At 43.8% G+C, this 26,809-nt stretch overlaps 1 protein-coding gene across 1 annotated transcript in view; it reads left to right on the forward strand.

Moving 5' to 3' along the window:
* The window catches only part of PACS1 (phosphofurin acidic cluster sorting protein 1), a 153,842-nt gene that overhangs the window by 101,786 nt on the left and 25,247 nt on the right, over positions 1 to 26,809 (forward strand). Inside the window, exons 2-4 of the mRNA XM_068554993.1 lie at positions 13,688 to 13,775; positions 24,546 to 24,635; positions 25,781 to 25,906. Coding sequence (XP_068411094.1) covers positions 13,688 to 13,775; positions 24,546 to 24,635; positions 25,781 to 25,906 — 304 coding nt within the window. The remainder of the gene's footprint in view (positions 1 to 13,687; positions 13,776 to 24,545; positions 24,636 to 25,780; positions 25,907 to 26,809) is intronic.

The raw sequence follows: 26,809 nt of genomic DNA on the forward strand, positions 1-26,809 counted from the left end.
TGCATGTTGAAATTGATCAAATCCCTTTTCAGCATCTAATAAAATAATTGTATTTTTTCTCGAGCTTATTAATGTGATAACATGTATTACTAAGTCCCTAATATTCAACCATGCCTGCCTTGGGAGTCTCCTTGGATATGATATTTTTTTTCATATATTTTATTGGTTCTTGCCCCTGTTATTTTTGGCTGCACCCTAGAGGGTTTTGTTTGTTTGTTTTTGTTCTTCCCACACATGCCCTCTACCTCTGTCACTGAAACACATGGATTAAGGGGTTGTCACAATGAGAGACAGTAATTTAAGTGACTAGGACTTGTCCGATGCTGACGGCATGTACACTTTTTGAGCACTTCTGATGTGCCAGGCTCTGTGCTAGGTGCTTTCCCATTTGCTAGTTCACACGGCAGTTCTGTTTTATAGATGAGAGAACGTACACTTCAGTCTCTTCTGTCTTACTAAGGGGCTACAGACATGAGGATTTTCCTGTCTGATTTTAATAGGCAAGCCCCCTCCACACCTCCCCGTACATTCGAGGCCTGTTTTCCTATCCAGAAGACTATCATCAAGAACTTTGTAGAAAGAGGGGAAAATGTTATAAATCTTGTTGGTATGTGCAAGTGATTGGCATTTATACTCCAAAGATAAACATGTGCTGAGTAGCTGAAAATTAGGGATTTATTCATAACCTTACATTCCTCTGCTTCGTAGAGTCATATCCGATGGCTGGGGAATAAAACGTGTCTAAGCATCTTCCTGGGTTCTGTTTCTAGTTTGGGTCTAAGTTTTTCTCATTCTCTGGTGTTTCTCCATTTGAACAATGCCTAGTGCCATCTGATTTCTTGCGAGACAGTTAGAGACAGGAAATCTTTTTTCCTCTTATCCATTCACTGGAAAATCCACCCTCCTCTGCATCTCATTCAGCCCATCTCTTCCAAGTTGTGCCTTTCCGGATGATAATTTAGTCGCTTTACTCTTTAAAAATCTGCTTTAGGGCTACTCATTTTAAAATAATAATGCCTTAGTTAATTGTTTCACAGTGAAAATTATGCTATTTCACGTGAAGTAATAATTTCAATATCTACATAGTCAAGTAACTTCGTAAGCAGTAAAATACACTGCTCAGAAATTTACCTTTCACGTTATTGTTATTGAAGCTCATGCAGACTTCTACAGGCGCCCTGTTAAAATGGAGACAGTTTTAGAAATGGAGTTACTCTCACAAAGAAAAACCTTTCCCATAATTTTTTTCTATTGATTTGCACTTTATCCTGATAAATGCTGTTGTAGGGGGAAGGCAGAGCTCACTCTTCCCATTTTAGGACTAAAGAACTGCAGGGGAGAAAAGCGAGACTTGCTCACGTGACACAACCATTGCTTGTTGGGACAAAAGAATGATCCAGGTCACTTGGCTTCTGGTCCAGCATTTATCTGCTCTGGTCCCAAGAGGACCGTCGGTTTGGTTCAGAGACTAGCTCTTCAGTTTTTTGTTTCATCCAGGTCTTTGTTTCTCCTTTCTTCCCCCTTTTCTGTCTAAAATATGGCCACTTCATTGTTCACTGATACCCTATCAGAATGGGGATGGGGGCCGGGGATGGAATATGAGACTGTTTCTCTGCTGGTGAGCCCCTCTAGTTCTGGTTTGCTTGGGGATAAGTTTGAAACAGCTGTGAAATGCAGATTGGAGATCATCTGTAGATAGCACTTAAGGCTGTTTCTCTTTTATCTTACAGCAAAGCACAAACTAGAATAATTTAGAAGGTTTCAAAAGATTCTTATTATATTTTTGTTCCATTTTCTACCTAGTTATCAAGCTTTATTTTTATTCTTTCAGATTTAGTCTAATAGGATCTAAAGATAACAATTTCTTAAGAGAATTTACTTGGGCTCAAATAATATATATCCTCACTGAAGCCGCAGCTCAATTACTCGTGATCTTCTTTTATGTAATTTAGTACTTGTATTATGTATACACTGTTACATTTGTTGGCAAATTTTTCAATATACTTAATTCCCATCCTCTCAAAAACTGCTCAAAAGCAGAGATTATGCCTCATGTTTCTATGTACCTCACATCTTCTAGCATAGAGCTGAAGTTCAGAGAAGATGTACAGTAAATGGTTGATGGAGATCCTGCTGGGCAAAGAGAAAGTCTTTAACCCAATTGTAGATGCCGTCAGTGTTCCTCTGACTTCATCCTTCCTGTGGATGATCGCAGTGAGGATGTTCTCCACCAGGTCTCGAGTGCCCGTTAAGTGGGAGAGAAACGGCCCAGTGCAGGGAATGAGGGTAGAGACCAGGAGCTCCCTCCTCTTTACAAGGGCAGTTGCCTCACTGCTCTTATTGGAAGGAAGTTGATCCCATAGAAGAGCAAACCAAACACAGGCTTAAACGGTAAACAAGAGTGATGATGATGGTGATGGTAATGCTGATGGGTCCAAGTGTAGCATTTACTGCATCTCACCATATGCCAGGCCCTGTGCTGCCTTTTAGTCTCTCAATTAATCCGGATCACAGTGTTATTAAGTAGAAAGGGTTATCTTCATTTTATGTGAGAAAACTGAGGCAAAGGGGTCACCAGGGTTACTGAACAAGGAAATAAGGGGTGGGATCAGGAAAAGATCAAGATGCAGAAGGGAGGACCACTTTGAGTAATCAGGGGACCCTGATTTGATGTTTTATCATTTTGTTAATAAGGGACTTAACTAAGATTTCCAAGTGGAGTCTTTAAAAATGACAGTAAACAAGTCCTGTTATCAATATATTTTCAAAATTCCTTTGCAGAGAGCAAGATTGTCTTTGAGCTGAATAACCTGGGATCCTCCTTTATAAGTCCTTTGGATTCCAGCCATCTCTGTGATACTGTTTTACTTTAAACCATTGATTTCTTTGAGTTCTAGTACCTAGAGGCGTGCCTTTCTCTGTCTGGCTTTTCTCTGACGTTCCGGAGGTGGACTAGCTGGGGAACCCCAGCCACACTTTCTATTTGAAACCCCCTTTGATTAAGGACCTTTAGCTAGAACTGCCCTCCCACGTCATCCCCAGATGAGGAGGTGGGTAGGAGGGTGGGGTACAGAGGGGTCTTCATTCAGCTCCCATATTTCTAAGTGGTGCTGTGGGACCTGCTTCCAACCCTCTGTACCCTGGAGATTCCTAGTTAGCTCTCTGAAGTGCAGAAGACTAGGGATTTGGTTCTTTTAGGGATCATGGAAAGAATCTTTTTTTCCTTCAACTTTTGAGAAATCTTCCTTTCCTTCCATAAAGATGGGAGTCGGGATTTCCTCATAGGGCATCACCCATTAAAACGGACTTTAGGAATAATTCAGCTGGTTATCTTAAAAGTATCTGGGAGCTGATGACTAAAGTCCTAACATCTTGGGAATCTATTCCCATATAATAATAATAGGTTTACCGGGACTCCCCTGGTGGCGCAGTGGTTAAGAATCCGCCTGCCAATGCAGGGGACACGTGTTCGAGCCCTGGTCCGGGAAGGTCCCACATGCCGCGGAGCAGCTAAGCCCGTGTGCCACAACTACTGAGCCTGCACTCTAGAGCCTACGAGCCACAACTACTGAGCCTGCATGCCACAACTACTGAAGCCCGTGTGCCTAGAGCCCGTGCTCCGCAGCAAGAGAAGCCACCGCAATGAGAAGCCCACTTGCCGCAACTAGAGAAAGCCTGCGCGCAGCAACGAAGACCCAACGCAGCCAAAATAAATAAATAAATTAAAAAAAAAAAAAGAATAGGTTTACCTGCATATAACAAAAAATAAGAAAAGATTTATATAAGATAGCGGCTTATTGCTTTCTTACATAAAAAATAAAAAATCCAGAGGTGAACAGTCCAGGGCTGATAGAGCAGCTCCCATGGTGTCATCAGGGATCCTGGCTCCTCTCTTTCTAATTGACGTTCCTGACACATGGATTGAATTATCACAGTTTCCTCATGGTCCAAGTTAGCTGCCGGAGCTCAGCCCATCAGCCTGCATCACAGACCAGAAGAAGGAGAAAGGACGAGAGAGGGTCCTGTCATGTGAGTGAGCTCCCTTAAAAAAAAATCTTCCCACACGTCCTACCTAATACGTCCACTTACACGTTGGCCAGATTTCAGTCACGTGTTCTCACCTAGCTGCAAAGGAAGCTGGAAAGCGTGGTATTTTATTTCAGGAAGCAACATGCTCAGCTAAAAACTGGTGCTCTGTTATTAAGTAGGAACGGGAAGATAGATGTTGGGTAGGCAATTAGCAGACTCTAGCACACTGGGTAGAACCTTCCTTTTAAAACAAAACAGCTTTGGACTTCCCTGGTGGTGCAGTGGTTAAGAATCCTCCTGCCATTGCAGGGGACACGGGTTCAATCGCTGGTCCGGGAAGATCACACATGCCGCAGAGCAACTAAGCCTATGCACCACAACTACTGAAGCCTGCGCACCTAGTGCCCGTGTTCTGCAACAAGAGAAGCCACTGCAAGGAGAAGCCCGCACACCACAATAAAGAGTAGCCCCCGCTCACCGCAACTAGGGAAAGCCCGTGCGCAGCAACGAAGACCCAATGCAGGCAAAAATAAATAAAATATAAATAAATTTTAAAAACAGCTTTATTGAAGTATAATTGATATACAATAAACTGCACATATTTAAAGTGTATAATTTGACAACTTTTGACACAAATACACTGTGAAACCATCACCACAATGAAGATAATGAACATATCCATCACTCCAAATGTACCCTTTGTAATTGCTCCTTCCCACCCCCTCTATGTTGGGGGTCCCCAAGATCACTGCCAGGTTTGATTTTTTTTTTTTAATTAATTAATTTTTTTGGCTGCATTGGGTCTTTGTTGCTGTGCACAGGCTTTCTCTAGTAGCGGCGAGTGGGGGTTACTCTTCATTGCAGTGCACAGGCTTCTCATTGTGGTGGCTTCTGCTGTTGTGGAGCATGGGCTCTAGGCACGGGGGCTTCAGTAGTTGTGGCTCGTGGGCTGTAGAGCGCAGGCTCAGTAGTTGTGGCACACGGGCTTAGTTGCTCCGCGGCATGTGGGATCTTCCCGGACCAGGGCTTGAACCTGTGTCCCCTGCATTGGCAGGCGGATTCTTAACCACTGCGCCACCAGGGAAGTCCAGGTTTGATGATTCTTAGGAGAACTCACAGGACTCAGAATATAGTTGTAGTCACAGCTATGATTTATTTCAGTTACAGGATACAAAAGCCAAGTCAGGGGGAAAAGTGTATGGATAAAGTCTAGAGGAAACCAGGTGCAAGATTCCAAGAGTCCTTACCCATTGGAGCCACACAGGACATAATTCCTCCAGCACTGGATTGTGACAACGCATATGAAATGTTCTTACCAGGGAAGCTCCTTAGAGACGTACTGCCCAGATTCTTACTGGGGGCTGGCCAGTTGGGTACCCTCTTCCTAGCACATACCAAAATTCCAGACTCCCAGAGGGCAACATGTATTCAGCATAAACCACATCATTTGTAAAAAACAGTTTAGGCACAGAGAGCCACTCTTACCAGTTCTGGAAGCCCTCCCAAGATCCAAGTACCAGATGTCAGGCAAGGGCCCATCTTGTAAGCAGGCCTTTTCTCAGGCCTGCTAGTTAATGCTTTTCTGTACACCACCACCCCCTCCCCATCCTAAGGTAACCACAGGTCTGCCTTCTGTCACTAAAGGTTTGCATTTTCTAGAATAATTTGTACCTCTTTTTTGGCTTCTTTCACTCAGAATTATTTTGAGTTCATTCATGTCATGTGCATCAGTAGTTCATCCTTTTTTACTGTTAAGTAATATTCCATTGTATGGATATACCAGTTTGTTTATCCATTCATCTGTTGGTGGACACTTAGGTTGTTTCTAGTTTGGAGCTATTTCAAATAAAGCTGCTGTGAACATTCAGGTACAGTTCTTTGTATGGGAATATATATTTCCTTTTCTCTTGGGTAAATACACAGGAGTGGAATGACTGGATCATATGGTAGGTGTCGGTATAACTTTTTAAGGAACTGCTGAACTGTTTTCCAGAGTGACTGTACATTTTACATTCCCGTCCACAGTGTGAGTTTCAGTTGCTCCACATCCTCACCAATAGTGAGTAATGACCAGTCTTTTAAATTTAGATTTTCAAACAGGAAGGTAGTGGTCTCTCATTGTGATTGTAATTTGCGTTTTCCTAATGACTGATAAGGTTGAGCATCTTTTCATATGTCTTGCCTTCTGTATACCTTCTTTGGTGAAGTGTTTGATCAAAACATTTGCCCATTTTTTTCACTGGGATGTTTGTTTTCCTAACATCAAAACTTGAGAATTCTCTACATATTCTGGACACAAATCTGTTATCAAATAGGTGATTTGCAAGTATTTTATCCCACTCTATGGCTTGTCTTTTCATTCTCTTAATAGCATCTTTCAAATTCATTTTGACAAAGTCCAATTTTCTCATTTTTTTCTTCTAGGGATTGTTCTTTGGTGTCATGTCTAAGGAATCTTTGCCTAACCCAAGGTTCCAAATATTTTCTCCTGTGTTTTTTCCTTAGAAGCTTTATAATTTTATGTTTTACATTTAGATTTATAGTCCATTTTGAATTAATTTCTGTAGACAATTTAAGGTATGAATTGAAATTCCGTTTTTTTTTATATGGGTATCTACCTCAAACAATGTATGTCTCTCTGTTTAGGTCTTCTTTAACTTCTCTCAGCAATGTTTTATAATTTTCAGTGTGCAGGTCTTGTACGTTATTTGTCAGATTTATCCCTGTATATGTCATTTTTTTGGATGCAGTTGTAAATTGTATTTTTTCAAGTTTCAGTTTCTAATTATTTGTTGCTAGTATATAGAAATACCATTGATTTTTGTATATTGATTATACTGATCTTGTTTCCTGCAACTTTTCTAAACTTACTTATTATCGTAATATTTTTTGAAGATTACATCAAATTTTCTATATAGATAATCACATCATCTGAAAATAAATTCCAATCTTAGATACCTTTTTTTTTCTTAATTTATTTGGTTGCACTGGGTCTTAGTTGCAGCAGGTGGGCTCCTTAGTTGCGGCATGCAAACTCTTAGTTGTGGCATGCATGTGGGATCTAGTTCCCTGACCAGGGGTCAAACCCAGGCCCCCTGCATTGGGAGCATGGAGTCTTAACCACTGTGCCACCAGGGAAGCCCTGCATTCCTGAGATAAAACCTACTTGGTCGAGGTATATTATTCTTTTTACATATATTGATATTTTAATATATTGTTTATAATATTTTGGATATATTGAGTTAAATAAAATATATTATTAAAGTTAATTTCACCTTTCTTTTTACTTTTTTAAAAATATGGCTATCAGGAGAAATTTAAATTACAAATGTGGCTTGCACTATATTTCTGTTGGACAGGAAGTTTACAGTCAGGATACAGGGATAGAGCTAAGATTGAAACAGATTTGCTGTCTCCCAGTTCCTTTCCTCCCATTCTCTTTTAAATTTATTTCGGTTAGGCTTTCATTTTCACTCTTCCAGTGAAACTGCCCTTGTTGAGGTCCTCAGTGGCTTCCATATCGCTAAATTCAGTGATCAGTTTTCAGTGCCCCTCTTGACCCATCAGCAGCAAGTGATACAGCTGACCATTCCCTCTTGGCTTCTAGAATATCGCGTTCGTTTGATATTCCCCCTGCCTCACTGGTTAATTCTTCTTCATATCCTTTGCTAGTTCATCCCCTTCATCTCTCTGTCTTAATGTTGAAATATTCTTGGGCTCAATCCTGGTCCTCTTCTCTGTATACTCACTCGTCCTCATGATTTTAAATTCCATCTTTATGCCGCACTTCCGTCTTGATGTTCCCAGCCCACAGGCAGACTTGTGTATCTAACTCTCTGCTCAACATCTCTACTAGGCATCTCAAATTTAAAATGTCCAAAATTGAACTCTCGATCTTAAACTCCCAAAACCTGCTTTGCCCAGAGTTTTCCCCATCTCAGTTAATAACAACCCCATCTTTCCAGATGTTCAGGCCCAAAAGCCTTTATCTTCAACAATATATCCAAAATTCAAACCATTTTTCACCACCTCCACTGCCCCTACCCTCCAAACCTCTGCCGTCTGTTGCTTGCACTACTGCAGTTGCTTTCTAACTCTCAACCTTTTCCCCTTTTCCCCTTTTCCCTTTGCTTCCCTCCATCCTGTCCTAATAGAACAGCTAAAAGAATCCTATTAAAATGTAAAACAGGTCACGTCTCTCTCACTTAAAGCCAATGGCTCCCCATTTCTTGCAGAGTAAGAGCCAAATCCTTACTGTGGTTTACAAGGCTTTGCATGGCTGGTATGGCTCCACTACCCACAAGGCATGTGTTTGACCTTGTCCCACACCACTGTCACCCTTGCTCCCTCTGCCTCAGCTCCACTGGCCTTAATATTTGTCAAGCAGACCAGGTGTGCTCCTTTGCACTTCTTTCCCTTAATCTAGAACTTCTCAGTGAGGCCTACCCTGACCACCTTACTTAAAATTACAACGCTCCCTGCCCTCCTCTGCCTCACACTCACAATCCCCCTCACCTAGCTCTATTTTAACACAATCTAACATACTATGTAATTTATTTAGTAATTATGTTTATTGTTATTGACTGTCTTTTCTCTAGAACATAAATTCCATGACAGGAATTTCGTCTGCTTTGTTTACTGATGCATCACAAGTGACTGGAACAGTGCCTGGCTCAGCGTAGGCTGATGGATGACTGGCAGAGTAATATGACAGAACTGTAATTCAGACCAGCTTATGTCTGACTCTAAAGCCTTCATTCTGCTCTTAAAATTTTTTTTTTGTTGTGTAGTTTGTGTACAGTGTGGTACGTGGGTCTTGAATATAAAGCAGCTCTGTGGACTTTTGCAGGTGTGAATATCCATGTGGCCACCGTCATGGGTGTCTCAGTCACCCCAAAGGGTTCCCTTATGACCCTTCCCAGTCAATGTCTCCACCTGCCTCAGTTACTGAACTGGCTCCTATCGCCATGCATTGGTCTTACCTATCCTTGAACTTCATATGAGTGGAATCATATAGTCTTTTGTGTCTGCCTTTTTTAGCTTAGCACAGTGTTTTTGAAGTTTGTCCATGTTGTCCCATGCATCAGTAGCTTGTCGTCTTTGTATGCCACAATTCGTTTGTCCATCCTGTTAGTGGACACTTAGGCTGTTTCCAGTTTAGGGCTGCTCTGAACATTCTGTCTTTGTGTGGCCTGTGCCCTCATTTTTCTCGGCTTCTCTTGGGACCTGGGCAGAGGAATAGGCATATATTTAATATCTACTAATAAACTACCAGGTGGTTTCTCAGATATCTGTATGGTTTTGCACTCTTACCAGCCATGTAGGGGACTTCTGGTTAGTCCACATCTTCACTAGCACTTGGAATTACCAGTCTTTATGATTTTAGTGCAAAGTTATTTTCTGCTGTAGAAAAACTGATTAAAGCTGGAGTCTGGTCAGGGAAGGACTCTTCTTTCAGGCCTTGGGTACTGTATTTTTACTGCATATGAAGTGCCCAACCAATAAAACACATGGTAACAAAAAACCCTAGGATCAGCATCTAACGCAGCCTCTTACTTGTTGAGACACCTCTGTCGGAACATCTTGCCAGACTCAGTCATCCTCAGAACTATATCTGGGACCATTTCAATCAGTATTGTGTGAGTGAGTGTGGGTTTAAGGAGAAATGTGTCTTATTTACTCAGAGTTTTTCCATTATATTAAGATATATGTTGAAAATATTTACTTGTAATTAAAATAATTTCTTCTTATCTTCAAATAAGTGCCCTGTACTAATTTTAATTGGGTTCTGACCTAAGATAAACCTAAGTTTGCATCTTGGCTCAACCACTTTTTTGTGTGACCTTGGGCAAGTTTCTTAATCCTTCTCAACATCCTTATCTGTAAGTTGTAGAGTACCCCACCCCTTAGAATTGTTGTAAGACTTACATGAAATAGTGAAATGTATCTCAAGCAACTGGTACATGGTAGATGCTTAATGAGTCACATTTTCTTATGCTTTGAAGAACCAGAATACATTTAAGTCCCCACATCCCCTTGAGTGATACCATTAAAAACAAACAAAAAGACCTGTTGAACTGATTGCCAATAGTATGGAAATCAATGTGGCATGTCTGGTTTCTGAGCGAACACTAAACACATCCAGTCTTGCTATTATTTTGTTACCTAAGGTACTAGATCACTGTTGGCTTTCTTCTTTTATACAATTTTTTTTCATAAATTTATTTATTTATTTTTGGCTGTGTTGGGTCTTCGTTTCTGTGCAAGGGCTCTCTGCAGCTGTGGCGAGCGGGGGCCACTCTTCATCGCGGTGCGCGGGCCTCTCACTATCGCGGCCTCTCGCATTGCGGAGCACAGGCTCCAGACGCGCAGGCTCAGTAGTTGTGGCTCACGGGCTTAGTTGCTCCCCGGCATGTGGGATCTTCCCAGACCAGGGCTCGAACCCGTGTCCCCTGCATTGTCAGGCAGATTCTTAACCACTGCGCCACCAAGGAAGCCCCTGGCTTTTTTCTTGACATAAGGTGCTGTGGCATAAAGGTTTGTTTATTTATTCACCAAATATTTATTGGTATATGATGTGTTTTTCCTTCCTAACAAAATTCCACCGTATTACCTATTACAATATTTTATATGTTATGTAAGAGGAAAGATGGTTCAGAGCCTCATGGGACATAGAAGAGCTGAGGCCAAGGAGTGTCACGTAAGTCGTTGCTTGTCTTCCCCGCCAGACTGTGTAATCTCCATGAGGCTATGGACCATGTCCTCTAAACACCCACTAACCCAGTGCCTGGCGTACAGGAGATGCTCTCTCAACGTGTGGAATGTGTGAGAGGGTGAAGGATCACAAGCAGAGGGGAAGAAACACGCGTGTTCCCAGTTTATTCCTGTGACTCTTCTTTTCTTGCAGCGAGTTTATTCAGCACCGGCGCATCCGTCTGTAGGTGCTTTGGAAACAAACAAAAACCTAACTTATCAGAAGCATTTGTAATCAGCAGCCTTAGATGAGGAACGAAATTGGGCATATCCAGTCTTTTCCGTTTGCTCACCCCAGTCGTGTTCCTTCCCTTTCCTTTCCAACAAGGCTTGAAAATCAGCTGAACAGTGTAGTTAGTGACATTTCTTAGTAGTCAACTATGTGAAATGTAATAATCCCTTGGGTGTTGGCAGAACCACAGTTCCTTTTGGGCCAGCACGTTTCTACTCTGAAGGGAAAGGAGAGACAAGTGATGCTGTGGGTAGCTGTTGATGGCCGGGGAGAGGGGGCGGCGAGCATGAACCGTGGTGACTCCAGTTTAACAAACCTGAGCGTGTTTTAGGAGCACTGATGTGGGAGCTCCAGTCATTGGCTGAGGAGGCAGCTGTGTAGTGGAGGCCTCAGGTCTTCAGAGGAGAAGCGTATTAGCGCCTACAGCTGCTGTAACAAATGACCACGGACTTAGTGGCTTAAAACAAAACACACATTTATTTTCACAGTTCTGGAGATCCGAAGTCCAAAATGGGTTTCACTGGGCCAAAATAAAGGTGGTGGCAAGGCTGTGTTTCTTCTGGAGGCTCCAGGGAGCATCGGTTTTCTTGCCTTTTCCAGCTTCTAGAGGCTGCCTGTATTCCTTGGCCCCTGACCCTGGGGTTCTTCCATCTTCAGAGCCAGCCCCACATCACTCCGACTTCTGCTTCCGTGGTCACATCTCATTCTCTGACTTGGGCCCTCCTACCTCCTTCTTATAAAGACTTGTGATTGTAGTGGACCCATCCAGATAATCCAGGATCATCTCCCCACCTTAATTTAATCACATCTGTGGAGTCTCTTTTGCCATGTAAAAAGTTTACAGGTTCTGAGGATTAGGAGATATTATTTGCCTACCACAAGGAGATTGGAGTTAGAATCCAGCTCTGTCACTTACTAGCTGTGGGAATTTAGCTGAGTCACTACTCGGTTTAGAATGTGTTTCCCGGGACTTCCCTGGCGGCGCAGTGGTTAAGAATCCACCTGCCAGTGCAGGGGACACAGGTTCGATCCCTGGTCCAGGAAGATCTTACATGCCACGGAGCAACTAAGCCCGTGCGCCACAACTACTGAGCCTGCGCTCTAGAGCCCGCGAGCCACAGCTACTGAGCCCATGTGCGGCAACTACTGAAGCCCGTGGGCCTAGAGCTGGTGCTCCGCAACAAGAGAAGCCACCGCAATGAGAAGCCCGCGCACCGCAACAAAGAGTAGCCTCCGCTCACCGCAACAAGAGAAGAGTCCATGTGCAGCAACAAAGACCCAACGCAGCCAAAAATAAATAAAATTTTTTAAAAAAGAATCTGTTTCCTCTTCTGTTATATGGGTAGAGCAGTGACCCCTGCCCCACCCCACCCCGCCGCCTACACACACACACACACACACACACACACACACACACACACACACACACACAGAGTCATGTTTTTGAGGTCTGGATGAAATAATATATATGAAAAGACTTGATAGGCTTTCTTTTAGTTGATTTTGATTGTGACTTAAAGCAAAAGGAAAGAAAGAGTTTTATTTGCTTCATGTTAGCAGATCTTAGCAAGTGTTTGGGGTGAGGGTGAATTCAAAATTAGAATTCAGTTCTGTTGATCTGGATTTGTCCCCCTTTTTTCATGAATTACATGAATTTCTTCAACATGTATTCTTGTTCACCTGGTTTTAGCTAGAGGCCGTTTTAAGAAAGTGTTAAACTTCATTAACAAATATTTGCTGAGCAGCTGTACTGGGCCCTGCCCTTTGGAAGAAGGCCCAGAGGTGAGAGAGTGGGCACGCGAGGAACAGAAATGAATTCAGGGCGACTGGAGCTTAGAGAGTAAGGAGGAGGCCCAGAGGTGAGACCGATGGGAAACAGGGAAATGAGCACCAGACCGAGACGGGGTCTCAGGACCTGACTCGGGTCGGCAGCATCCCACCTACAGCTTTCCATCCTCCAGAACCTCACCGGGGAAAAGGATGTTTTAAGTACTTGAACCACTCAAACCAGAAGCAGAAAGCCAGCGTCTGCAGTTTCCCTCCCAGCTCCTCCTGGAAGCCCAGGGTAGCCCTGCCTTGGGAGGCCAAGGTCGAGTCACATTAGAGATGCCAAGACTCCAGAGTGAGGGACAGTCCCATTGCTTTTAATTAAGGGGAATTTCCTCATTGTGGCACTGAAGATTTTCTGCATGTTTGAAGCAAAGTTTGGCTGAAATCGAATTTGTGGTCATTTAAAGCATTTCCTGCCAAATGGTTTCTGTTTTGTTTGTGTGGATTTTCTCTTCGTTGCTACAGATTTACGTCTGTAAATGTTTCAGGTGTGATTAGACATAAGGTGGAAGTGGAACTGGGCAAGCAAAATAAACACTGATGCCCTTCCCTGGTCTACTCCCCACTCCCAGAAACTGCTCCCACATATTAGGAGTGAAAAGGCATCTTGGTTTTGGCTGGAGATAAAGGGGCATCCACAGACATTCATGGAATAATGTACCTTTTTGACACTTACCAAGTAAAAAAGTTAAATAAGAGGGATGCTGTTTTACTGATGGTGGACACAGTAAACAGCATTCTAACACTCTTCCTTTAGGTAAAGCAGCATTTCCTCAACAGATTGTCACTTTTCTCATAAGTTCCTTACATTTGACTCGATCTTCTTTCTCTGAATTTTTCTAGGCTGTTCAGCTTGACCCTGAAGAAACTTGTCATGCTAAAAGAAATGGACAAAGACCTTAACTCAGTGGTCATCGCTGTGAAGCTGCAGGTGAGTTGAACAGGATTGTTTGTTCAGGACCCAAGGAAGCTATATAACCTTGTGCCCACTGTCGGGGCTTCAGAGATGCTGGTAGGGGACCAGCTCTCTCATCCTTCACTCAGCAAAGCAGGTGCAATAGTGGGAAGACGATTGAGCTCATGCGACCTACTGGCTCCCAGTTCTGCATCTTAGTTAAAGCACTCAGTCGCTTTAAACCTTAGTTTCTTTATCTGAAGGATAAAAGTGGCTCTTCCTGCCCTGCCTGTCTAACAGGATTAGCATGAAGATCAGGAAATTCAGAAGTTACTAGGGTGGCTTGTGTAGGTTTCGGTCTTATTCCTGGGATTTCTGGGTATAAGGAGATGTATGGGTTGGGGAAGCAGCTTTGGCAGTTTTCTATAGGGTGGAAGAAACTTGTAGGTTATTATTTCAGACTTGACAGTTTAAAATTTACTGGGGCATTTTGTCTTCTGAGTCATCCCCACATTTAATTCCTTGAAATTACCTCAGTATCTCCAAGGGACCCAAAGTATTTCACAAGCATTCATATTCTAAGCATTCGGAATTTCAGTTTCAGGAGAAACTGAACTCCAGAAAGGTCAAGGAATTTACCTGTTGCCAGGTGATACCAGGTGGCAGAAGTGGGACTAGAAACCAGAGAGCCAGTAACGTATGTAGACATTAAACTACGACACCAGGGCTTCCTTAACCAATCAGTCCCTTTTAATGACGATCCCTAAAGCTTACTGAGCGTCTGAAGTACCTCTGGAACCGTTAAACGATGGAATCCTTCAGCTTAAGAATGGTGTATTTACTGAGTTCTATTTCATGGAAAAATAGTGAGCTGTAAGGAAACTCACTACTAACCAGAACATTTGATTACTGGCTCACCTGTTTGTTGTGCAGCAGTTTCTTGGCTTCACTACAACCCACGTCTGTAGCATTTTCGCAGTCTGTGAACCATACGCTGAGGTCCTCAGTTCTCTTTCTGAGATAAATACATTATGTTAATTTAGTCCTCAAAACTTGAAACACTTTAATTACTCCTTATGATTTCCTGTGTGTCCCTTATATTCAGACTCCCTGTTCATCTTTGTGCATAATTCCTCTCGATTCTGTGGAACGTTTCCAGACACTGTGGGTTGAAAAAACAAGTGTGGGACCATGATGGGCGAGTGGAAACTTGCGGTGTCTTTTCCTCCTTTCCCGATTTCGCACGTGTTTCTAGGTCACGGGCAGGGTTCCAGTTTTCAGGAGTTATTTGCATAGCTAAAAGCAGTTGCTTTCCAGTGCAAACACTGTTGGTACAGTATTGAAAGTTCCTTGCTGCTTTTGCATTCCCGCTGTTAAATGCCTTTGCCAAAAGAAATAATGTCTTTTATTTCCTGATTAAATATTTAACATTCTGTAAAATTTTAAATTATACCCAAAAGCTACAAATATCCTAAATTTTTTATTGCTTGACTTCCAAGCAGCTGAAAGTAATTACAGATGTTATCACATTCCTTTATCCAGTCACTTATTGATTCATTTACACATTTATCTAATAAATATTTATTGAGCACCTGTTATAGGCCAAGTGTTGTTCTAGGCACAGGGGATTCAGCAGCGAACAAAACACACCCAAACCCCTGCCTTTAAGGCCCTTTACGAGCTGATAGAGCAGCAGTTCTCAAAATGAGGTCTGCAGAGCCTAGGCTCCCTAAGACCCTCTCAGGGGATATGTAAGATCCAAACTGTTTTCATGATAATACTGTGGCTTTACTTGCCCTTTCCACCACGTTGACATTTGCATTGAAGTTACAAGAGCAATGGCTGGCAAAATGGCTGGCTGGCCCTTAGTGCAAATCAGGGCAGCTGCACCAGAATGTCAGTAGTCATTGTATTGCCTACCATCGCAAACTAGAAGGAAGAGGGGAAAAGCCAGTTTTGCTTAAGAATGTCCTTGGAGAAGCAGTAAAAACTGTTAATTTATTTTGTCTCAGCCTTGGAATACGTGTCTTTTTAATTGTCTGTGTGATGAAACAGAAATGCACATACAGCGCTCCTGCTTCACACAGGAGGCTACCGTTGCCTCGAGGACAAGTCCTCATACAGCTGAGCTGTGCACTGAAGTAGCTGCTTTTTCATGGAACACCATTTGTACTTGAAAGAGGGGCTTATAGACAAACTGGTTATTCAGACTCAGGTATTTGGAAGATACTTTCTTGAAAATGAACAGAGTAAGCCCATTCAGAAAATGAACAGTTTCCCACTTTGAGGGAAACACCTGAGAATATTTTTGGCCAATAGTAAATGACATTTGAGCTTTCAAGTGAAAATCAGAATTTTGGAAAACTTGTCTTTGTCACTGTAAGCTTAAAAGCTTCCAAGTTCTTTTTATTTAGTTAGTTATTTATTTACTTATTTATTTATTTATTTATGGCGGCGTTGGGTCTTCGTTGCTGTGCGGGCTTTCTCTAGTTGCAGCGAGCAGGGGCTACTCTTCGTTGCAGTGTGCGGGCTTCTCATTGCGGTGGCTTCTCTTGTTGCAGAGCACAGGCTTTAGGCACGTGAGCTTCAGTAGTTGTGGCACGTGGGCTCAGGAGCTGTGGTTCACAGGCTCTAGAGCACAGGCTCAGTAGTTGTGGCGCACGGGCTTAGTTGCTCCACGGCATGTGGGATCTTCCCGGACCAGGGCTCGAACCCGTGTCCCCTGCACTGGCAGGCGGATTCTTAACCACTGCGCCGCCAGGGAAGTCCCAGCTTCCCAGTTCTTAAAGACTTTCCTAAAAAGGTCTGTAGTGATAGTAACTGTCGTGATTTTTTATATTGTGTAATGAGTAACATTTGAAAGATTTGCGTGACTCAGTGAACCAGTATTTTCCAAATGACCAATTCATGAGGTCACAAAATTGTGCTGGGTAAAGATCCATTCAAAGAACAAAACAGGTCAATGGATTGGACTTTATTTTTTACTTTTTGTTTAGAAATAATTTTAAATTTACAGAAGAGGTGCAGGAGTAGTACATAGAGTTCCCATATACCCCTCACGCAGCTCTCCCAGTGTTAACATCTTTCTTAACCATGGTATTTATCAAAACTAAGAAATTATCATTGGAACAACACTATTAACTAAATTACAGACTTTATTCAAATTTCCCAGTTTTTCCAGTGATATCCTTTTTCTGTTAAGTGACTGGATTTTAATATATAACAGACTATAAAACCTTATTGATATGGTTTCAGACTCTACTTTGCGACTAACCTTAAGAGACTACCACTTGTAGAGTTTTGGTATACTATCAAAGAAAAATAGTCCACCATTATTTGAAAAGGCTGTTAAAATGTTCTTCCTTTTTCTAACTTCATATCTCTCCGAGTCTGGATTTTTTAAATATATTCAACCAAAACAATATTTTGTAACAGATTGGTTACAGAAACAGGTATGAGAACCTCATTGTCTTTTATTAAGCCAGATGTCAAAGAGATTCACAGAAGTGTAAAAGTATACCATCTGCCTCATACACAGCTGTTAGGTGTGTACGGTGGTGCAGCCACTGTGGAAAACAGCCTGGCAGTTCCTCAGAAGGTTAAACACAGAGTTACCATATGACCTAGCAGTTCCACTCCTACATATTACCCAAGTGAGATGAAAACATGTCCACACAAAACTTTGCACACAAATGTTCATGGCAGCATAATGGCTGAAAAGTGGAAACAACCCAAGTCCATTAATTGATGAATGAATAAATAAAATGTGATATATCCATACAATGGAGTATTACTTGGCAAGAAAAAAGAATAAAGTACAGGGACTTCCCTGGTGGCGCTGTGGTTAAGACTCCTCGCTCCCGGGCTTCCCTGGTGGCACAGTGGTTGAGAGTCTGCCTGCCAATGCAGGGGACACGGGTTTGAGCCTTGGTCTGGGAAGATCCCACATGCCGCAGAGCAGCTGGGCCCGTGAGCCACGATTACTGAGCCTGCGCGTCTGGAGCCTGTGCTCCGCAACAAGAGAGGCCGTGATAGTGAGAGGCCCGCGCATCGCGATGAAGAGTGGCCCCCACTTGCCGCAACTGGAGAAGGTCCTCGCACAGAAACGAAGACCCAGCACGGCCATAAATAAATAAATAAATAAATAAAAATAATTAAAAAAAAAAAAAAAGACTCCTCGCTCCCAGTGCAGGGGGCCTGGGTTCGATCCCTGGTCCAGGAACTAGATCCCACATGCATGCAGCAACTAAGAGTTCTCATGCCACAACTAAGGAGGCCGTGAGCCGCAACTAAGGAGCCTGCCTGCCACAACTAAGGAGCTCACATGCTGCAACTAAGACCCAACGCAACCTAATTAATTAATTAATTAATTTTTTTAAAGAAAGAATAAAGTACATTCATGCTACAATATTGATGAACCTTGAAAACATACTAAATGAAAGAAGCCAGTCACAAAAGACCACATACTATATGATTCCATTTTATGAAATGTCCAGTATAGACAAAGCCATAGAGTCAGAAAGTTAAATTAGTGGCTGCCTAGGGGTAGAGGGATGGGAAGGTTGGCAGGGTGACAGACAGCTATGAGTATGGGGTTCCTTTTTGGGGTGGTGAAAATGTTGTAAAATTGATTGTGTTCATGGTTGCACAACTCTGAATATGCTAAAAGCCATTGAATTGCACACTTTAAATGGGCAGATGGTGTAGTATTCGAATTATATTCTAATAAAGTTGTTATATACATAAAAAAAACTATGCCCTCTTCTTAATAAATTGTTTTTGCTTTAGAAAAGATATTTTTCATGAAAATGTTTTTACGTAAACACATAATAGGTTCATTACAGTTATTTTTAAATGAATTAATACATATTTTTAATATCTCAGTTTTAATTCCTAGTGTGGTAAATATTGAAAGATACATGTACATAAACAAAAGCTATTTGGGGTCCTCAATAATTTTTAAGAGTGTAAAAAGATCCTGAGACTGAAAAGTTTAAGATTAATCATTGTAGTGGAAGGAAAGAGACAATAAACATAAATTAATTAATCAATTAATTTTTTTAAAAAAAGATAATTTTGAAATTGGACTCAAGTTGGTAGTGCCTGACACCTGGAAGAAGCAAATACTGGGACCCATGAAGGGCTAAATCTTTGGAGAAGGTTGGTAAAGATGAGAACAGTACTGTGCCATGCTTCGAAAGCGCCTGAGCTGGCCGTGATCCTATGGCTGCACCACAGCTACATCCTGTTACCCGCATGCGCAAGTTCACGTTCACAAGTTTGCAATTCAGATAATGCGTTTGGGATAGAAATGTTTACAGGTATTTATAGCATATATTTGGATAGTGAGAGTTCAAATAGTGAGGGCCGCTGCTGTTGGAAGGTGATATGTCCCAGAGGCGGGGAGATGGGGGGGGGGGGTGGCGGGGCATGTCAAATAAATAAAATATGGTGAAGAGGATGGAGCATGCCATGCCCTGGGGTGGAGGAAGTTACAAATCGTATGTGGTGGTCAGGGGTGGCCTCATTGAGAAGATGACTTTCATGCAAAGACTTTGAAGGAGATGAGGGAGGAAGCCGTGCAAATATCGGGAGGAAGAACACTGCAGGCGGAGGGAGAAGCCAAGGCAAGGCCCTGAGGCAGGAGCCTGCTGGCAGGTTTACATCTGGCAGGGCGGAGAGGGGGTGGGGTGGCAGTGAGGCTGGAGGGGAGTGAGAGGAGGAGGAGATGAGGTCAGAGAGGTAGGGGGAAGGGTGTGCGCAGTAATGGCAAGGCCTCTGGCTTTCATTCTGTGTGAGTTGGAGGGTTTTGAACAGGGAAGTGATGGGGTCATTCTGGCTGTCGTATGGAAGATAGACTGTAGGTGGGAAAGAGGGATCAAGAAGACCAGCTAATAGGCTCTGACACTGATTCTGGCAGGAGGTGAGGGCGGCACCAGAGCTTTGGCCTCAGGGACTGGAAGGGTGGAAACGCCATTAAGTGAGATGGGAAAGACTGTGGGGAAGGCAGGTTTGGGGGGAAAGATCCAAAATTCAGCCTATCACATGGTGTTTGAGACGGCTGTTAAACATGCGAGGGGAGATATTTGAATAGACAGTTGAATATGTGAGTTTAGAGTTCAGGAGAGAGGTCTGGGGGCGAGAAACAGTTTGGGGAATCGTCAGCGTATCTGAGACCATAAGGTGGATGAGCTGCCCAGGGGTGGAGGGAGCCGTTACACAGAAGAGAACAGGTCTAAGGAGTGAGGCCACAGGCTCCCCAGGACTATGTCAGGGAGGAGAGGAAAGACCTGACACGGAGACCAGGAAAGAGCAGCTGAGGGTGAGAGGAAATCCAGGAGAGTGAGGTGTCCAGGAGGCCACATGAAGGGAGAGTTGCTGGAGGGGAACGAAGAGGAGTCCTCCTCATGGAGGTTATCGGAGACCCTGCCAATGGCAGTGGTGGCGGAGTTACGAGACAATGAGAGAAGTCTTCAAGAGCAAAAGTAGACAGCTCTTGAAGAGTTTGCTATAAAGGGGAGGTGAGATGTGGGGTGGTAGCCAGCAGGGCACGTAGGGAGACAAGAGGGGGTATTTTTTTTAATGAGAGAAAAAACATTAGCCTGTTTGCTAATGGAAATGATCCAGAAGAGAGAGGGAAGTTGATTGTATAGGAGAGGAGAGAACGGTTAGAAGAGCCTCCCTGAGTCGGTGAGCAGGGGTGGAGGGATGGAGCGGCTGACGTCGGGTGGGGGCCGGGAGCCCGTCCGTGTAACCGGAGGGGAGGAGGCTGCGGCCATACAGACTGGGCAAGGCGCTGAGTGTGGTGGGCGTTCTTGTCCTGTCGCTTCCACTTTCTCGGCAAGGTAGGAATCAAGGTTATTCGCTTAGAGTGAGGGAAGGGGTGAGGAGGCGTTGGGGTGTGAAGAAGAACGGGAGGTCATCTCGTGGAGTGAAGGGGCAGGTGCCCGGACTGGGGAAAATGCAGTGATCGCCGGGCAGCTCTGCAGGCCCACATCACGTTTGGGGTCATGAAGTCAAAGTCAGAACAGTTAGCAGATTGTATGATTCTCTCCAGGCATGTTCAGCTGGGGCAGCTGGATTTGTACAGGGTTGTAATGGACCAAGTGAGTGCAGAGGACAGCAGCGGGCAGAGGCGCTAGGGCATGTGCAGGGACCACTCGTCCAGACTGACGGGGCATTTAAGCCGAGTGAGGAGGAAAGAGGGGACAGCGGGCATGAGGAGGAGTGAAACATGGCGGGGGGATCAGTGGATCGTAGGCCTGGTGGGTTCAAGGGATTATTGCTCATTCTCAAACAAGCGAGAATGAGCTGGAAAGTTGGGAAGTGGAGATCAGAGAGTGGGGTGCATGACACTGAGATGAGGCTTTGGTCGTCATTATCGGTAACCATAAGGCCCAGAGTGTGACCATGTGGGTGAGGGGCTCAGACAAGGGTGAGGACAAGGCCACTGAGAGGGGGAAACCACGGGGTTTAGGGGCCAGGACATTGGAAAGCGCACGTGTCGAAATCACGAAGAGGGACTTCCCTGGTGGCGCAGTGGTTAAGAATCCACCTGCCAATGCAGGGGACACGGGTTTGAGCCCTGGTCCGGGAAGATCCCACATGCCACGGAGCAACTAAGCCCGTGCGCCACAACTACTGAGCCTGCGTTCTAGAGCCGGCGAGCCACAACTACTGAGCCCACGTACCACAACTACTGAAGCCCACACGCCTAGAGCCCATGCTCCGCAACAAGAGAAGCCACCGCAATGAGAAGCCTGCGCACCGCAACGAAGAGTAGCCCCCATTCACCACAACTAGAGAAAAGCCCGTGCACATCAACAAAGACCCAATGCAGCCAAAAAATAAAGAAATAAATAAATTTAGACAAGGATGCTTTCATCAGTAAATTATATTGTTGGTAAAAAAAAAAAAGAAATCATGAAGAGTTACGGTGGGAGTAGTGCTGGGGAAGGAACAGTGCGTGAGGAGCTAAAGTCAAGAAATGAGCAGGGATGCTGGCAGGTACAGACAAGAGCCACAGCCAGGAAGAGAGGCTAGACTAGGGGCGTCCACTCAAAGGGGGAGTTTGGGGGAGGTGGAAGGGAGAATGTTCTGGAGCTGCTGATGAGGAACAAGGAAGACCCTGCCCCACCCCCAAGACCAGCAGTCAGCCCAGGAAGCAGTGTCTTCAGGGGAGAGCAGGTTTCAGCTGTGCAGGGTTTCTCAGCAGTGTTGTGGGGCTGTGCTGTGCCTCGTAGGCCGGTCGGCAGCAGCCCCGGCCTCTACGCTCTAGAAATACCACGCACGCACGCACGCACGCACGCACGCACATACCCCAGCTGTAACAGTCAAAAATGTCTCTAAACTTTGCCAAATGTCTCCTACCCCTGGTTGAAAACCACTGCTATATATAAACCACAAACCACATTTTGGATTCTCAGCATTTCTGAGATTCATTGTCCAGAGACTTCTTAAATCCTAAGAGCCTATATAAATTCAGGTGAAAACTTTGCCAAGACTCTTGTTCGTAACAGAGGTTACAAAAAGCATTATCTAACACATGAGGCAGAGCTTCCTTTATTATTTTTAATTGTCATAATATAATGCTATTCTAATTATAAAAGCATTGTTAAATACTACATTTAGGAGATTTTCCTTCCTACATTATACAAAATCTGTATTTTATAAAAGCAAAAATTAGAAATGGGTAAGAAACCTAAAAGTTAAAACTAAATTTTTTTCATTTCTAAAGGAAAACAGAGTGGAATATCTACTCTAATCCAGCAGAATAACTTCATTACCTTGGAGTAGGCAAAGATTTCTTAGCTAGGGCCCAGAATGCATTAACCATAAAAGAAAAAAATAATAATAAAGTTGACCAGATCAAAATTAAATACTTCATCAAAAGATACTATTAAGAAAATGAGGGCTTCCTTGGTGGCGCAGTGGTTGAGAGTCTGCCTGCCAATGCAGGGGACACGGGTTCGAGCCCTGGTCTGGGAAGATCCCACATGCCGCGGAGCAACTGGGCCCGTGAGCCATAATTACTGAGCCTGCGCATCTGGAGCCTGTGCTCCGCAACAAGAGAGGCCGCGATAGTGAGAGGCCCGCGCACTGCGATGAAGAGTGGCCCCCGCTTGCCACAACTAGAGAAAGCCCTTGCACAGAAACGAAGACCCAACACAGCCATAAATAAATAAATTTTTTTAAAAAATGCGAAACCTTTAAAAAAAAAAAAAGAAAAGAAAATGAATAGGCAAGAAAATATTTACGGTGCATATATCTGACAATTTCTTGTATAAATAAAAAACTTACACCCGAATAACAAGATAAACAACACAAAGAAGTTTGATCAGGCACGTCATAAATGGAGATTTACAACTGACCAATAAACAGCTGAGAAGGTGCTGCACGGGCTGAGTCCTCAGGGAGATGCAAATTGCAGCCACAGTGATGGACCTCTCTCTACGTGGCCAGTAGAATCCACGTGTCCAGGACAGACCACGCCGGATGCAGCTGCAGGTGGAAAGTGGTACTAACACTTTGGAAATCAGTCTGGCGGTTTATCATGAAGCTACGTATGTGTCTACCCTAAGACCCAGCCATTCCTCTCCTAGGTGTCGGCCCAAGAAAAAGAAAACGCATCCACATGTGTGAATGACTTGTACAAGAATGGCAGCTTTAGCCATAATGGTCCCAAACTAGAAACACCCCAAATGTGAAATATTCAGCGACAGGAGAACGGAAACCACACGTGGTACATTCATGGGACAGAATTCTGCTCAGGAGTAAAAAGGAACAAGCTTTCGATACACGCAACACCCTGTATGAACCTCAGACACAATATAAATGTTGGGCAAAAGAAGCCCGACCAGAATAGTACACACTGTATGATTCCATTTATATGGAATTTTAGAACAGGAAAAACTGACCTATGGTGAAAGACCTCGGAACAGTGCTTTCCTCTGAGACAGGAGTGCAGGATTGACTGGGAGGCATCACAAGGGATTTTTCCAGAGTAATAAAAATGCTCTACATCTTGATAGAGATGTGGGTTACACGGGTATATACATTTACCAACTCATCGATCTGTATACTGGAGATCGGGGCACTTCACTGTGTTAAATTAAACTCAATTTTTTTTAAAGTAATTTTTATAAATATACTGGCGTTCCTCAAGCTCTCCTGCTGATCTCTTTTTACATTGAGGAACAGTTTAGCCCAGCTTTATTTTTAAGAGCTAAAAACACTATGGTGTTTAACCCAGCATTAGGTTTGGCGGAGCGGGGGTGCCGGGGGGCACGGCAGGGGGAGCGGGGGCAGGGGGAGCGCACTGAAAGGAAGAGTTCCTGGAAAAAAAATTATATCGAAGCTGAGACTGGAAAGATGAGTTGGTTAGCTGTGTACAGAAGCATGAAAGAATATCCAAGAAGAGAAAGCAGCATGTGGAAATGCCCAGAGACAGGACAGTGTGGCCGAAGTGTCAGTTAGACGGGAGGAGGGCGGCTGAGGTGCCATGAGGAGAACTGCCACACCTTGGGGCACAACACCACTGCCTCTCCCTCAGGAGCGGTGGGAGAGGAGAACTCAGATGCAATAACAAATCATTTCCATGTGAAAACCCTTTGCAGACGGACAGCATAATACATGTAAAATCATATCTATGGTAGTGGCTTGATTTTGATCAAGTACAACAACAAGACTGATGGAATACTTGAACTGGTAAGAATCTTTGTAGAGTTTAGATGTTGTTTGCAAACAGTATTTCTTTTGGTCTGATTTTTGGTGATACAGCCTTGACCTATTTTTTCTTGGTTTCAGGGTTCAAAAAGGATTCTTCGCTCCAACGAGATCATCCTTCCAGCCAGTGGATTGGTGGAAACAGAGCTCCAGTTAACCTTCTCCCTCCAGGTGAGAACCTGCTCAGTCTTAGGTCATTAATATGCCATGTCCAGCCTAATCCCAAACAGTCCTCTAATCTGGAGACTGTTTTATCCAAGAACAGCCATAGCCCAATGATTTGAAGTCACCTAGAGCTTCTGTGGCCGGCCTGGAGGACCAGAGCAATCACTCAGACAGCCACAGCAAGGGCGCCGAGACCCAGATGGGCTGCTGAAAAGTACACCACAAATCGTTCTTTGTTTTGTCTTTTTTTTTAATTGCAGTATAGTTGATTTAAAATGTTGTGTTAAGCTGCTACATTGCGCAAGGAGATCATCTCAATGCTTTGTGACGACCTAGAGGGATGGGATAGGGAGGGTGGGGGAGAGGCTCAAGAGGGAGGGGATATGGGGATATATGTATACATATAGCTGATTCACTATGTTGTACAGCAGGAACTAACACAACGTTGTAAAGCATTTATACTCCAATAAAGATGTGAAGTAAATAAATAAATAAATAAATGAAAAGCACTAAAAAATAAAATAAAATGTGTTAATTTCTGCTGTACAGCAAAGTGATTCAGTTATATGTATATATATATGTGTGTGTGTATACATTCATATTCTTTTCCATCATGGTTTATCACAGGCTATTGAATATAGTTCCCTGTGCTCTACAGTGGGACCTTGCTGTTTATCCATCCTGTATGTAATGCTTTGCCTCTCATTCTTCTTCCCCTTTTCCTCAGACAGAGCTGTTAACCCCACCATCCCACCACACTCGGCCCCGTCGCCTCTACTTAGTAATCCACGCCATGCCCCCCAGCAGAGGCGGATGCTTCAGTCTTGTTTTGCCCCCATACTGCAACCTCCATCCCTTCCCTTCTCCTCCTTATCCGTCCTAGTATGTCTGTCTCTCCGCATAACGCCAATACCCCAGGTTGCATTGCACGGACACCTGATTATCTGGCAAGGAAGGAGGCTGTTTTCTGAGTGTGTGTGGACCACCCCGCTGCGGAGTGGAAGCCAGGCGCTCCCCTCACCCCTATCACCCCCTCGTGCAGCTGGGAGCCAGTGAAGCACAGGAAGGTGGCACGTCCTCTCGCAGCACCAAGACCCACCGAGGACCCAGTTGCTGATTAACTGTGCTCGGCTCTGTTTTGTGCTCGGCAGTACCCTCATTTCCTGAAGCGAGATGCCAACAAGCTGCAGATCATGTTGCAGAGGAGAAAGCGTTACAAGAACCGGACCATCCTGGGCTATAAGACCCTGGCTGTGGGGCTCATCAACATGGCAGAGGTGAGAGAGGGCGGCCTCTGGACAGTCAGCCTTTCGGAGCCTACGAGAGACACCAGCCCAGCCAGTGATTTTCCCAGGCTGCTGTTTGGGTTTTATTCTGTGTTACAAATTAATTCTTTTATTGGAAATTCAGGATGCACTTCTTTTTATCGAGAGCTTTCTCCCTCATGAAAAGTTTTTTCTTTAACTTTTAAAAAAATGTCAAACTTAGAGAAAAGTTGTAAGAATAGTGTAAAGAATCCCCGTCTACCCTTCACCCAGATTCTTCAGTGTTAACACATCTGCCTTATTATTCTCTCCTACATACACGTTATGCATGTTGTTTTCTTTTCTGAACCACCGAGAGTAAGCTGGTGCCCCATCACACATGGTTAATACGTACTGTGTCTACCATGAAGATCAGGACATTAGCACCGACACAGGGTTGCCATCTAACCCGCAGTCCCCACCCAGGTCATGCCAAGCGACTCAGGGATGTCCTTTGCAGGCCCAGGGTTTCATCTGGGATTACGGGCTGCACTTAGCTCTCGTCTCATTAGTCTCCCTCGACCTGCAGTCCCTCGGATTTTCCTTGTCTTTCATGCCCTTGACATTTTTTAAGAGTACAGGCTCTTTATTGAATGTGCCTCAGTTCAGGTTTGTCTGATGTTTTCTGAAGATTGCATTCAGCTTCTACGTTTTTGGCAGAATTACTGCAGCAGTAATGCAGGCAGCACTCTGTGTTGATTTGTTCCTTTACTGGTGAGGCTAACTTATCGCTTGGTTAATTTAAGATGGTGTGTGCCAGGATTTCCAGTATAAAGTTAATTAATACATAGTTTGTTCTTACCAATGGAAAAAAAAAACATTTTATAGGGAGGAGATGTTTTGAGACTATATAACAGTCTCTTTTCTCCTCATATC

This window comes from Eschrichtius robustus, chromosome 11, assembly GCF_028021215.1.
Source record: "Eschrichtius robustus isolate mEscRob2 chromosome 11, mEscRob2.pri, whole genome shotgun sequence".
Lineage (NCBI taxonomy): Eukaryota > Metazoa > Chordata > Mammalia > Artiodactyla > Eschrichtiidae > Eschrichtius > Eschrichtius robustus.